The 14,748-nt window shown below is 41.7% G+C and overlaps 1 protein-coding gene across 6 annotated transcripts in view; it reads left to right on the top strand.

The window, feature by feature from the left end:
• Window positions 1–14,748, top strand: part of MAP2 (microtubule associated protein 2) — an 86,030-nt gene that overhangs the window by 21,909 nt on the left and 49,373 nt on the right. For 5 of the 6 annotated variants that reach the window (XM_044302625.1, XM_044302628.1, XM_044302626.1 and 2 more), the window contains exons 2-3: window positions 5,563–5,676; window positions 14,489–14,566. In XM_044302625.1, the coding sequence (XP_044158560.1) occupies window positions 5,563–5,676; window positions 14,489–14,566 (192 nt within the window). The remainder of the gene's footprint in view (window positions 1–5,562; window positions 5,677–14,488; window positions 14,567–14,748) is intronic. The other variant, XM_044302624.1, reaches the window with a different exon arrangement.

The following is a 14,748-nucleotide window of genomic DNA, read 5'->3' as shown; positions in this document are numbered from 1 at the left end:
TTAATAGTAAAAACACAATTTCCGCCGCAGTGCTCCTTTCTCTTGTCTTTCTAAATAAGCATCAAAGTAGAAGATATGAAGCAATGTTGCTCTTGAGGAAGTCCCTGGAGGCAGCCTGGTTACATTTAGCCAATGCGAATTTCTGTGTACTCTCAAAAAGTTACATGCTTCTTTTTGTTATAGTCATGTCTAAATTAATATAATAGCCTTTTGAGAGAACCAAAGGTTGGACATGTGTTCTTAAAGGCCCAGTGTACATCTGTAGTACCTTCACACCTCTCTATTTTTTGGTAAGCCTGAGTTCCTTTGGTCTTGTTTGATTAACAATAACTGTGTCTAAGACATTGCATAGGAAAAAAGAGTATGGTCACCATAAACATATCCTCTTCTTTTGTTTAACTGATATATTTAAAATGGACACTACACATAAACTTATATTTCTTTCCTACGTTTATTGCAAGTTGAATACCTTCAATAAAGATCATGAAAAATGTCATGATTAGAGATGAGCGAATTTCTCTGAAATTCGATTCGGCTGGTTTGGCGAATTTTCTGAAAAAATTTGCTTCGATCTGAATATATTCACGGCGAGTCACAATAAAAAATGGCTATTTCTGGGCTGCAGAGAGCCTTTATAGTGGTGTAGAACACTGTGCCTTGCAGTAACATGCATAGGGAGTGTGCTGGGGTAGTGAAATAATACTGTGAGTCAGTATGACATGCAGATGACAGGCGTCGCTATTAGAATCACTGCACGCTTCACTTATTAGGGCAGTCACGGGGCCAAAACTGACCAAATAACTCAAGTATTAATTCAGCCTTACAGGTCAATGTTAGCGCCAGAAGAAGCGCACTCCTTTTACACCGTCGGCAGCTGATTCCATATAGATGTCCACAGAACCTGTTCTATTAAAGGGGTTCTGCACTTTCAATTAACTGATGATCTATCCTCTGGATAGATCATCAGCTTCTGATCGGCGGGCCGCCCACCCACTGACGTCACGACTTGTATCAACTGCAGTGGGCGCGGCTAAGCTCCATTCAAGTGAACAGAGCTTAGCCGCGCCCACTGTAGTTGATACAAGTCGTGACGTCAGTGGGCGGGCGGCCCGGCGGTAAACAGTGAGAAGGCCGCGGCGCTGCTGGAGCGCCGCTGCCTTCTCAAACAGCTGATTGGCGGGGGTCCCGGGTGTCGGACCCCCGCCGATCAGAAGCTGATGATCTATCCAGAGGATAGATCATCAGTTAATTGAAAGTGCAGAACCCCTTTAAACTCTTATACAAGTTGAGTCCCCTGACAGAGTGGAGAGGGTGTCAGCAGTAAGTTTGTGTTGAAGTCACTGATTATTTTGCCCTTCCTCTGATCCGTCAGAACAATAACCCACAAAAAAACTGATCCTGTCTGGGGAGCATACGCCATGACTCGGTCAGCATTTTCTCAGTAATCCATGAGTATTAGTAATGCCCAAAAAAACAGGAGTGGATCTAAAAGAGAGATGACACGTGAAGGTAATATTTGCATGTCTTCTGTGTTTTGTACCCACTCCTGCTTTTGGCTACCAAATCATAAGCCAATTCTGATCCGACCCTACAGGCCTTACAGCTGCTACACAGACAGGATCTGTTGTGCGTCAGAAGAAAGGTCAAATAAATGGTGATTTCAACAAGGCCAAACAAGGAGAATAGCGACCCCGTCATAGAGTGGGGAGGGTAGTAACAGCATGAGAAGTCCACAGAGTGGCCCTATGACATAGTGGTGAGAAGCAGCATGAGGAGACCAGCAAGTGGCACAATGACAGGGTCTGGAGGTGGCGGCAGCATCAGGAGGCCACAGAGTGGCACAATGACAAAATGTGTGGAGGCGACAGCAGCAGTATGATTAGGCCACGGAGTGGCAAGGTGACATAGTGTGGAGATGTCAGCAACAGCAGCAGCATGATACCACAGAGTGGCAAGGTGACATAGTGTGGACATGGCAGCATCAGGAGGCCACAAAGTGGCACAGTGACATAGTGTGGAGATGGCAGAAACAGCAGCATGATACCACAGAGTGGTAAGGTGACAAAGTGTGGACATGGCAGCATCAGGAGGCCACAAAGTGGCACGGTGACAGTGTGGAGATGGCAGCATCAGGAGGCCACAGAGTGGCATGGTTACATAGTGTGGACATGGCAGCAACAGCAGCAGCAGCAGCATGATACCACGGAGTGGCACGGTGACATAGTGTGGAGATGGATGATCTAATCTGATGCATCAGGCATTGGTGGGTGGAAATCGTGGCTGATCCACGCCTGATTCATCTTGACAAAAGTAAGTCTCTACACATTTTGGGTGGACAGGCGAGTTCTTCTTGGGGTAACTATGGTCCCCACTGCACTAAACACCCGCTCTGATGCCACACTACTGGCCGGGCAGGACAGCTTTTCCAGGACAAACTCGGCTAGTTGTGGTCACAAATCCAGTTTGGCTGCCCAGTAGTCCAGTGTATCTTCTATGATGGCTGGAAGTGTGCTGTCAAAATATGCCACCACCTGCTGGTTCAGGTGAGTAGTTTCTTCACTATGCGGATTAAGAAACCTGCTCATCAGCGACTCTAGACTCAGGCTGTTGGTGCTGCTGTCACTTGCAACAAAGTCGAATATCCAGTTGGCTTGCTGGTTAAGACATTACCGCTAGCTGACATGTGGATCTGAGGCCTCGGGAAGAAACCTCTGCTGCCACGCCCCCTTACTCTGCTTCGACCTGTGCCTGCTCCAGAATCATTTACGCCTCTGACACTCCCCTGTGCAGGGCCTGGCATTTCTCTGTCTGACATAATTTTAGCTGAACTAAATAAATTAAAAGCAAATTAAAACACCCCTAAAAGAGCCAAATATATTTATCTTTTTTTACTGAGATAGGCAACTAAATGATTTGAAATTGGCAATTAAACGATTTCAGCGTAAATAACAGCAAAAGTGAACTGTGTATATATTTTTCCTATTGGACTAAAATAGGCCACAAAACGATCTCTAAGTAAATAACAGAAAAAGTGAACTGCAAATATTTTTCTCTTTTTCTCTAGAAATATGACAAGAAACGCTTTTAGCGCAAATAACACCAAATGTGAACTGCATCTATTTTTCTCGTATTGTAGTGAAATATGACAATAAACGCTTTTAGGCAAATAACAGCAAATATTAACTTTGTCTATTTTTCTCCTTTTCTCAAGAAATATGGCAATAAACTCTTTTATCACAAATAACAACAAAAGTGACCTGCGTAAATATTTCTCGTATTGTAGTGAAATAGGCCACTAAATATTAGCGCAGTTAACAGCAAAAGTGACCTGCGTATATATTTATCTTTTTCCACAGATAAAAGCCACTAAAGGCTTTTCAACATAGCACTTGCACCCTAATAACTAATTGCTGGAATGACACAGCTGTATGATGAGACTATCTGGATTCCCAACTAATGTTTCCCTGCACTTGTAAATCGCTTTTTTTCACAATGGGGATTTTCCTATGACTTTCCCTAGCATCTGCACATGTCTCTCCCTGCCTGTGAAACTATTCCTCTCACTATCCTTTCCCTGCACTAGTAAATCGCTTCTTTCCTTTTTTTTCTTTAACAATTAGTTTTTCTTTCACTCTCCCTAGCGCCTGCATACAAGTCTGTCCCTGAACAAAGTACGATAATGAATGGCAGACTCTAAGATGGCTGCCGTATTTATAGGGCTGTGACATCACCGGGCTGGTTGGCTGCTGATTGGCTGCATGGATGGCATTATGGGTCATCCCGTCTTCCCAGAGTTCCTTGCCCCATGTCCTCACACGTGTAGCCACCATTGTAGCCGTCTAGCTGCCATTTTAGGAAAAATTGCGATTAGTTACCACAAAGCGCAAGGAAATTCGCATTCGTTCAGAATAAAATTTTTCCTGAAATTCGGAACAAATTCGACTTCATCAGCTTCGATTCGCTCATCTCTAGTCATGATCATGAACTATCACGCTAGGATGTGCCATCTGGGACCTGCAACTATCTTCAGAACGGGACCCAGAAGTGAAGGGAGAGCATGCTTAACACCCTCCATTCATCACTATGGGTGTTTCGCTTCACTATTTTGGAAGTGCCATAGAGGTAAATAGAGAGGATACCACATGAAATGATGCCCGGCTTGCTCTCCCTTCTCCTATGGGACCCAGACAAAAGTGTGCAAGTTGAGACAGCCCCGTTAACTCCAATATCTGCAGATCTGATAACCTCTTGATTTTGAAAAGCTACTCAAAGCAGTGGGAGAGTTGTCCAGCCATGTCAATCAAGCCGGAGGTGGGAGCTGCTTGAGCAGCAAGAGGTTGTCCTCTCTTTCTGTTTGATGAACAAATTGATTTGTACAAATCCATATGCTTATCTCTATTCTGTATGACTGCCTTTGCTCGACTGGTGGCAGTGGAAGGATGGAACACAGCATGCGTGACCGGCTTATTCAGCTGAGTAGCTGGCATTTACCTGAGTGAGTAAGAGATGCTTAGGAAGCAGCTTCTCCTCTACTTTCTGTGTTCAGTGGATGGCAGCTAGTCTTCACCCACTATGTGTGAGAGAACTGCAAAAAAAATGTTCAGAATGTACAAAAGAAAACTGCTAATGGTCATATAGTGGTCAGAAATAGTGTTATATCTCATGTACACACATTGTACTATTGATTAATGCAGTTTGTTGAAAGGTTAGGCACGCCTTAAGTGCAATGTAATGAAAGGTCCATTGGACACAAGTAAATATGGTGTCATTTGGCAGCTAGGAAAGAACATAATGAATTTTCTATATTAAAGTGCTGAGTGCTTGTCCCACCATTCTAACCAATGATTGACAGCCACTGTATATGTCACTGTATAGAGAGCAGTTATAAATTATTGTTGCGACGCTTGAAGATACATCATTGATAATCAGCTACAGGCTCAAACCCTTCTTCTTTCAGTGTCCTCATGACAACACTTCCTTCCTTGTGTTCTGGCAGTTCCACCTTGTCATAATGATTCTAAACACCATCTGTATCAATACCACAATTTCATTTATTTGGATTCTTGTTTCATACTCATATCATTTAAACATCCTTAAAGGAGTTCTATAGGTTCTAGATATTGAGTCCATCTACATGCATGCCGTCTACTTAGTGGTAGCTTAATCCTGTTCATTTGAGTGGGTTGAAGTTGCTAAATTTTGCACCTCTGCTGCTAAGTAGATGGTATGCACTAATGTAAACAATTAAAGAGCACCACCACTTCAAACTGTTGAGCGGTGGGGGGTGCTGAAACTCAGATCCCAAAGGTCTGATATTTGATGGATAGGCCATCAATATCCTGGACACAGAGAACCCGTTTGAGCAGAACTTTAGGTCCAGTACACATATATTTAACTTTTGATCAAATTTTTATTTTTTATAATAATAATCAGATTCATATTGGTATCTCCTAGTATAGTACTTTCCATTCTTATTGTGACTTTGTTACCTCCCTGCCCATTTATATTAACGATGTCTGTATTGTTTACTTGTCTTGTTTTGCCCATTTGGTGCTTCGGCAGAGGAGGTATCTGCACGCATAGTCCAAGTAGTAACTGCTGATGCTGTAGCGGTCCTGAGAGGTGAACAGGAGAAGGAAGTCCAACTCAAGGGCCCTCCAGGAGATCTGCCATTAGGTAAATCAGGGTGTATTGGGATGTGAGTGCAGTTTGTACGGTCTTGCAGAGTCCTATTCAGCAATGTACATGGGGCAAGATTTCTTCTGCACCATGAGCCGTTCTTTAAACTATTCCTGCTTCCTCCTTAGTTTTAGAACTAATCATGATATATCATTGTATAGACATCAATGTGTGTAACCATAACATATGTCAGTTTTTCTCCATCACATATGTCAAAAGCAATCAGATAATGCCAACCTAATGAAATATATTAAATAATATCATGGTCAATTGTGTGCCGCAAATCAAATCAGATCCCCATATACTCTGGAGTGCATCAGATACCTTGCTGGCTCTCAAGGACTTCTGTGGTAGTTAGTTGATGGAAAATGGGCACGTGTGATATGCCTATTTCAGAGTGCGATGCGTGACTCAGAGAGTCTTGCTTTGATGGTCTTTGAATCGCTGTATCTTGCACCCCCTCTCCCTCCACACTAGGGGTAACACAATCAGGGAAATTCATGAAACTGTCGAAAAGAAAAACTGTCTTTGTTGACCATAGCAACCAATCACAGCTTTCACTTAGTATTTTCATAATAAACGGTGTCCTAATTTACAATCTCACTAACTGGGTCACAAAAGGGGCACGGTTATTGTAAGCCCCATCGTATCCCCTTCTGTGGGCATTTCAGGTCATTTTGGGGGCATTATGGGATGGTCTATAGGGTGGGTCTTATATATCCCGATGTTTATTTACTTTAAATGTAGAAGCACTTAGATCGGCTGCGTTGGGCAACAAAGCCAATTTTTCTTTTAGACAGTTTTCTTGAATCTACTCAACTTTTCCAGAGTGGACTATGTCCATCTCGGTTACAGCATAAAATATGGTAGAAAACGAGTAAAACAATCTGCAATTCTGTTTTGTAAATGAGGTAGAAAGATGACCCCATCCTTTCCGTTTCCTTCATGTATTTTGTACATGTCTCCCTGAGGTATTAAAATGTGAATAATGTGATTATGGTTGTCATATATTTGGGATTAAAGTAGTTTTCTGAGATATTTTTAATGATGATCTATCCTCTAGATAGGTCATCAGTATCTGATTGGTGGGGGTTCAACACCCGAGACCCCTGCCGATCAGCTGTTTGAGAAGACACTGGCACTCAAAGTGGCGCCCCTGCCTTCCCGCAGCTTTCCCTAGGCAATATGACGTCACGTTCATCAGTCACATGACCTAGGTGCCGCTCATCCCCATTGAAATGAATGGGGCTGAACTGTGATACCAAGCACAGCTGCTATACAATGTACAGCACTGTGGTTGGTAAACAGGGAGAAAGCTGCGGTGCTACTGTTAGCGCCAGTGCCTTCTCAAAGAGCTGATTGGTGGGGTCCTGGGTATTGGACCCCCCCAATCAGATACTCAGAAAACCCTTTTAAACAGATGCTTTTTTAATTTTTAAATGTCTTAGCTTTTAAATGTCTCAGCCATGGCAACAGTAGATTTACCCAACCCCGTATATTACTGGCCAGGCAATTACTCAAAGTATGACACATGGCTGAATGTGCTTGCTGTTCATATTCGATATCACACCCGAAAGCCATAAAGAACTCATTCCAATGTTACATGCTGGGTATTCTCTGACTCCCTCATGTACAGTTAAATTATTTTGTTCCCCCAGGGTGGATGGTCTTCTTTCCACAAGAAATTACAACAGTATAATATCACTGATAAGCGCAAAATTTCCTCCCAGGCCCCTGCTTGTGGCTCCCCAGCTGTTGGTCATATTGTACACTAGTGGCTCCAGGTTCTACAAGAACCTGCTGTTAGAATCAAAACCATTATCAATAAGGTAGAACTATATTACAGTGGTCATATCTTTTAAGGTACAACCACACAATCAAGTCTCCTGGTGCAGATTTGGAAGCCAAAACCAGGAGTGAATCAAAAAAAGAGAAGTTGTATCTGTCTTTTATACTGTCTCTCCTGAGCCACTTCTGGTTTTGGCTTCCAAAACTGCAACATGATCAATTTGGAAGAGACACAACCTAACAACACAGGTAGGTACATTACTTCTGCGGTAAAAGCTAATTAGCTCATGGCAGCCGCAATAAAGACATGCCAGTCCAGGGCCTGGAAACATGAATGCTTAGCACAGAATATAAATTGGGTCTTACTTATCCTTCATGGAATGGATAATATTAATTATTTATTCTCTACCTAATTAATCTCTGTGGGATTAGGATTACATAAATGATGCTTTTTTTTTTCTGCATTGGTTATACAGTCTTTTTATGCCTCTTATCGCCAAACTACACCCTTTCCAACTTGAATGCACTATTGAATGCAGCAGCCAGGTTAATTTTGCTGTCCAAAATTAGTTCTTATTCCCTGTTTCAGCTGCACAGCTAGGTGAATTTCTCTCACAAGCATGGGGCGACTCCCTTCTCAGTGTAGAAGCAGTTGTTTCATCAGGCTCGGGATCTCATCTAGCTCTGACATGCCCCCATTTACTGTGAGCCGTCTTCTGAGTATCTGTTACTAGGGACAGATCTTGTCTGAAAACAGGCAGTGGATTGCAAATTAGTTAGAAGTGAGACCCACTTATGGCCATGACTTTACAGATTTTTTCAGGTGGATGATGGCATACTTTTTAATTTAAGTGATTTCAAAATGTGCCATTTACACCTTTCCCTATTAAATGAAATTGTGCGAAAGTAGTGACTCTTTAAACTTATCATACTCACATCTCATCCACAAAGCCCTCCACAGTGCTGCACCTCCCTATATTGACTCCCTTGTTTCTGTCTATCACCATACAGGTGCTTTACATTCTGCCAACAACCTAAAGGCCCAATTACGCTGCACGATTTTGGGCCAATTATTGGGAATATGAATGCTCATTCCCAATGACCGGCTTGTATAATCAAGTGGCCAATCAGCAGGTGAAGAAGCAAATGCCCGTTCATACGCAAATTGGCATCTTTCATCAGGATGAAAGATGCACGATTTTAGGCAGCACATCTTCCGGTGTAATGCCGGTAATGAATAGGACAGAATGAGGGAGGAACAACTGCGGTAGCAATCGTTCCTCCAATATTCAGTATTCATCAGCCTGCGTAATCAGAAGCACCGACGGATATGTTTATCTTCCATCGGCACTAGCACTGTACAAATATTGAGCAGTGTAATACATCCCTAAGATTTATATCCTCCACAATCCAAACCTCCTACTCCATTCCAAGACTTTTCATGTGCTGCTCCAGTTCTCTGGAATGTGCTACCCTGGAAAATCCACATTATTCTCTAACAGCCACAGTTTAAATTGTGATGTAAACTACATATTTTAGGCAGAACTACATCATAAATTGACTTCTGTCCCCACTGTTATTCCTCAGGACCTCATCCCTTCATTCAACAATGTACCCTACACTCCTTATACTCTTTTATCACCCTAAGGGCTAGGCAACTTTCCTATTGGGTTGGCTTGGTAGAATTGTTGAATATGTAGAATATAGCGCTATATTCGTAATACGAATATTCTTATTTTTTTTCATCTGAACCCATTACATTTACTATCACTAATGGGTTCAGATGGAAAAAAAATGAAATATTCACAAATTATCGAAGTGCTGATATTCGCGAGAGAAATTTGCTATTCGAATATTCGCGCTCAACACTAGCAGACAGCACAAAAAGATAGAGCATGTCCTATTCATGTCCACAATGGTGGACAAGAATAGACATTTTCTATCATATTGGCGGCCATGTGCGGTCTGCAAATTGCGGAACGCACACAGGCTGGTATCTGTGTTTTGTGGATCTGCAATTTGTGGACCGCAAAACACTATGGTCATGTTAATGCATGTGACACAAAGATACTGGGTGAGTGACTGGCTCATGCAGCTGTTAGTGTACCCCCCCCCCCCCCCCCAAAGTATATAAATATGGCTAGGCCATTGTACAAAACAAGCACTTTAACTTTTTGTGTCACTCCCTTTTCCTCGTAGATTGCAAGCTCTAACGAGCAGGTCCCTCATTCCTCTTGTTTTTTTTATTATAAATGAGTTTGTTGGTCTGTAATGTCTGTTTTTTGCAGGTTGGGTTTATATTTTCAGATTTTCTGATACCGTTTTTGGAGTGGATTAAAAAAAAGGTGAGGTAGTATCTATCCTTTATACATACTCTCCATTTTAGTTCCACCTGGATTCGGCTTCAAAAACTTCATCAGAAAACCTGAACATGGAAACCCAGCCTTCTTCTTCCAGGCATTTGTTCTATATTGCACCAGCCTCTTCCACATATTGTCTCTTCCTCCTCATTCTTTGAAGACATTCTGTCATCAGCTATTCATCTATCAGTGGAGGAAGACTTTCTAGATGCCATTGATGGTCAGGGAGAGGTAATCAAAGATAACTTCATCCATGAGCGATGGGAGCTCAGTTGTGAGCCAGCCTTGCATTGAATTTTAAGGTTTAATAGATATATGGTGGTAAGATATCTGGTGTGTAAGAGCTTGGGCCCTTGGAGGAACCTCTAGTAATCTGGTGGACCGGCTTGACCTTGTATGGAGATTCAGGTGCTCAGAACTAATTGTGAAAGTCCTGGAAGCTTTGTCGATGATCTAAAACACATAGAGAAGTCACACAAATAAGGTCCATGTGGCTAACCTCACCCTATAAAATGATTGTTGTCTTGTACTGTCTATATGTGATAGTCCAGTGTTGTATTTTTTAACATGGCAAAAATATCAATAGTGTACCTTCAGAACATAAATGCCATGAAAGGTAGGGAACAGTGCAGCCCTGTTCTCCACCTGCACCACTGTCCCTACCTACTTGCACGATGGCGTCCCTCAACTTGGCGATGCCCCTGAGTTAACTAAGTGCAGGGGCCTAAACCTAGTGGGGTAAAACAGTAGTCAGACAGAAAGAGATCAAAACCAGACAGACAAAACCAGAACCTGATCCGAATCCAAACGCTAAGTGAAATACACAGCACAGTGCAACCAGGAGATAAAGTCAGAGACAAAGTCAGCAGGCAAATGCCAAATAACAAGCAAGTCAAATACTAGGAGGTGACATCAGAGGCAAAATCAGCAATCAGAGGCAATGTCAGAGAAACAGGCAAAAGGTCAGCGATCCAGAGTAACAAAATCTAGCTAATGAGGCAGGAATACAAATCACAGGCAACTGTGGCCAGCAGCATGTGATGCCGGTCAGCGGGCTGGTTGCCGTAGCAACAGAGCACTGCCCGCAGCGCCTCCATAGTGCAGCCAGACTCACCGTGGGAGAGCAGACTGGTAAGTACGTGACAATAAATGACTGATTGGAACCTAAATGATCAATGGTCCTTTACATGACATCAATAGGTTCAATGGAAGTTAGCGTGATCTTTACCTCCAGACCGGCTATACATTTCTCAACTGGTATCCGTGAGCTCGTTGTGTCTTGTTCCTTTAAGTACTCAAATATTTGTCTCCATTATTATTTTCCACATTAGAATTGCAGGTTAGATTTGCTGAAATGCATTCAATAACATTTTACTTTTGGGAATTTGTTTAAGCAGATTTTATTTGAAATCCGTTGAAGGGTAGGCACTCAATGGCAAAATTAGCTGGCATTGAATGCAAGTCATCGTGCAGTGGCACACACAGAGAAAATGGCTTTTTAAGTATTTTTTCTCTATAGGGGGAAAAGCTGAAAAATGATACCAGTAAGGCTGTGTATTTTGTAAGGCCATTGAGTGAATAAGATTAGCTTGTTATGTGATCGCCTGTGGAGCAGGAATAGGGAAACAGTAATATTTATACATGTGGACCATGAAGACGGGAAGACACTGTTATCGCATTATCCTGTGCGTAAGCCGGCGTCAACATTTTTATTACTTACATTATCCTGAACATGAGGTGACATTAACATTGTACTTTACAGATTAAAGGCGGGTTTACACTGCCAGATTGTCAGGGGCGAACGTTCCTACCAAGTCTGCCAGTACAATGGCAGATGATTTCAACCTTCTGATGACTAAATATTATTATAAACTTATATTAATTTCACCTCAGTTATGAATCATAGCCAGACAATTCCAGTTATTTTAAAGAAATATTGCCATGAGGAACTGGTCGTGCAACCCTCTGACTCACCAAATGTCTTCTGTGCCCTCCAATGTATGTAAATCATGCTGCCATGGGTCAAAATATTCTAATATAGGGGTTCTTTCATCCACTTATAGCACTGACGTATTCTGCAATACTTTACAAGTATTATCATTACTTGCAGTCTCCAATAGAGCTCACAATCTAAGTTCCCTATCAGTACGTCATACAGATGTTGTCCTTGGTCCCAGCGCTGCAAGACGCCTGTGCTAACCACTGAGCCACCGTGCTGCCCATTAAGTTCACCCCCTCTGGAAAACAAAACAACTAAATCTACTCCAATGATCAGCTGATCTTCAGGGGTATAACTCCTGGAATCCATAATGATCAGATGTTGTTTCCAAGGAAAATTGTATACTGCCATTAGCAGGGGTTGCTTTAGGAGGAAAGGGGAAATGTAGCATTACATGCCTGCCATTCCAATTGATGGCCAAACATTTAACACTTGGCCAGCATAGGTTCACCAGAGTAGGATCTGCTCTTAAGAAGTGTCTCTCCACTCTGAGTGATACAGTCCGGCAATCTGGATATAGGACATATGGACAGCGTTGTCCTGCTACATAATCCTTCTTAAAGGGGTGTTGCATCTGTGCATTCAGTATTGGTAGTTTGTAATTTTTGTAATTTTCAAATCTAAAAACATAACTGTCGTGTAATTTTGCTTGATTTATTATTTGTATGTTAATATATTGAATAATGGGGTGGCAATTATGGCTTTTATAATATAGGTTATAGTATTTCATTACAGTGCAAAACACGGTATGAGATATAAGTGCGCAAAATTGTTTAAAAGGGAGTCTGCCATATGTTTTGAACATGCTTAACTGTTGACAACACTAGATGGCTGGGAAGAGCAGTACATATTGAGCTTTTATTATCAGGAGTGGTGTGAATATGAAGTTTTATTCTGCCAAATTCTGATCCTGCTCTCTGCATTGGGCTGTTTCACAGCTTCTCTCCTCTGCTCTGAGACAGCTGTAGCATCCACCAGGAGACTGTTCAGAAAAAAGGGGAGGACTTGTGAACCACACAATGTAGGGAGAAGGGAGTACTCTCCCTCGGCCAGTGCACTTGCATCAGCAGAACCTGGCAGAATAAAAGTTCATATGTTTACTACCCCTGATAGTAAAGGCTCCATAAAATATATATTTGCATTGTTCCCTCCAGACCGTACCTTAAGCTTTCAGTAATTTAGCATGGTTAAAACAGCAGATTCCATGTAAGGACAAATCAGTTGAAGAGCCTATATCTTTGTATAAATGAATTCCAACAATGCACCATTATAAGTTTTTCCTTTTTTGTTAATCTATTTTTGCATTTAAGTTGTTTTGCTAAAAGCAAATGCCACCTATTGCTGATGACAGATCCATATGTGTGTTCCTATATATTTCAAAATCCAGGGCTTGCTTAACTGAGTACTAAGAGACAAACAGATGGATCCCACTTCTGCTGTGTAGTTTATTTGCAAAATGTCCTATTATGGAGAGCTGTGCGAGGGAACCCAGAATATGCACCTTCATTTGCAAATTTCATTTAATTGACAGTGGCACTAACCACTACATTGTCTATTATGCTGGCTCGACTGTTTTCTGTATTAAAGTTTCCAGGTGAATTCACAAATTAAAAATTGGCTTTGTCTGCACGGTCACTTAAAAAGGTTCTTTCACCTCTCCTGACATGTCTGTTTTAGAAACTACGGTGCTGCCCATAATTATAAATTTTAACTTAAAGTTGCCATCACCCTGATCTTTAGCTCCCTCCACAGATTCTCAATTGGCTTCAAGTCTGGACTCTGGCTGGGCCACTCCAAAACGTTAATGTTGTTGTCTGCTAACCATTTCTTCACCACTTTTGCTGTGTGTTTTGGGTCATTGTCATGCGGAAATGTCCGCTGGTGCCCAAGGCCAAGTTTCTCTGCAGACTGCCTGATGTTGTCTTTAGCAATGTACATGCATCCCTCATGGAAAACCAATTCTGGAGCACTTACCCTTATAACTGTATGTTGTGCCGTTCTTCTGTAAGTCCTGCTAGAGGTTTATGAATAAAAATATACCTGGCTATTACCAGTTTGGAAGAGTCTCTGTCATTGATATCACTGATAGGACAGTCTCAGACCATGCAGAAGGAGCACACCCCAACTGGTAAAGCCAAGTTGGACCTTTATTCATAAACTTTCAGTAGGAGTAATATAGGAACAGCACAACATGGAGTCATAAGAATGAATGCTCAAGAATTGTAATTTTATGAGGAATACAATTTACTAACCAGACATGTCAGGAGTGGTCCCAGTCCTCTAATTTTTCCTACAAAAAAATAATAAAACATATATTAGACTTGACATATATCAGTTGAGAGGTTGTCTTTGAGTTTCCCAATAACATTGAATAGAAAATACTTAATAAAGTTGAGCAGAATTTTTATAATCTGATGGAAGAGGATAATTGAATGACCTATAAGGAATTGTGATGATTTCTCCAATAACTCAGCGGCTATACAAAATTTTAATTACATGCAATTACAAAAGTGTTCAGATCCATGGTTTGAAAAACGTAGAGAATGTTTCATGGCACAACCCCTTTAACTGTACATATTGAAAATACATCTGTCCTACTAGGCCTTTGATTTAGTTGATTTTTTCACACCCTTGACCATAACTCATCTATCTTCTATTCTAGCTGTGGAAGATACGACCAATCTCCCTCCTTCTCCTCCTCCTTCGCCAGCATCAGAACAAATGGGAACAGTGGAGGAAGGTAAGGTCATATAGTAAGATTAGTGTCATGCAAATTTGGAGATATAACAGATAGTGCAAAGCATAAGATGAAAAGAATGCTTGTAACTAGTGGACAAAGTTCAGAAGAGCTTGATCCTCTTCTCATCGTGCTTTAGATATCTTTCTTTGTATCTGCCCCCTACTATTAACATACACCATCTC

This window comes from Bufo gargarizans, chromosome 8 (assembly GCF_014858855.1).
Source record: "Bufo gargarizans isolate SCDJY-AF-19 chromosome 8, ASM1485885v1, whole genome shotgun sequence".
NCBI lineage: Eukaryota > Metazoa > Chordata > Amphibia > Anura > Bufonidae > Bufo > Bufo gargarizans.
Note: the sequence above shows the minus strand (reverse complement) of the source record. Positions and strands in the feature narration are given on the sequence as shown.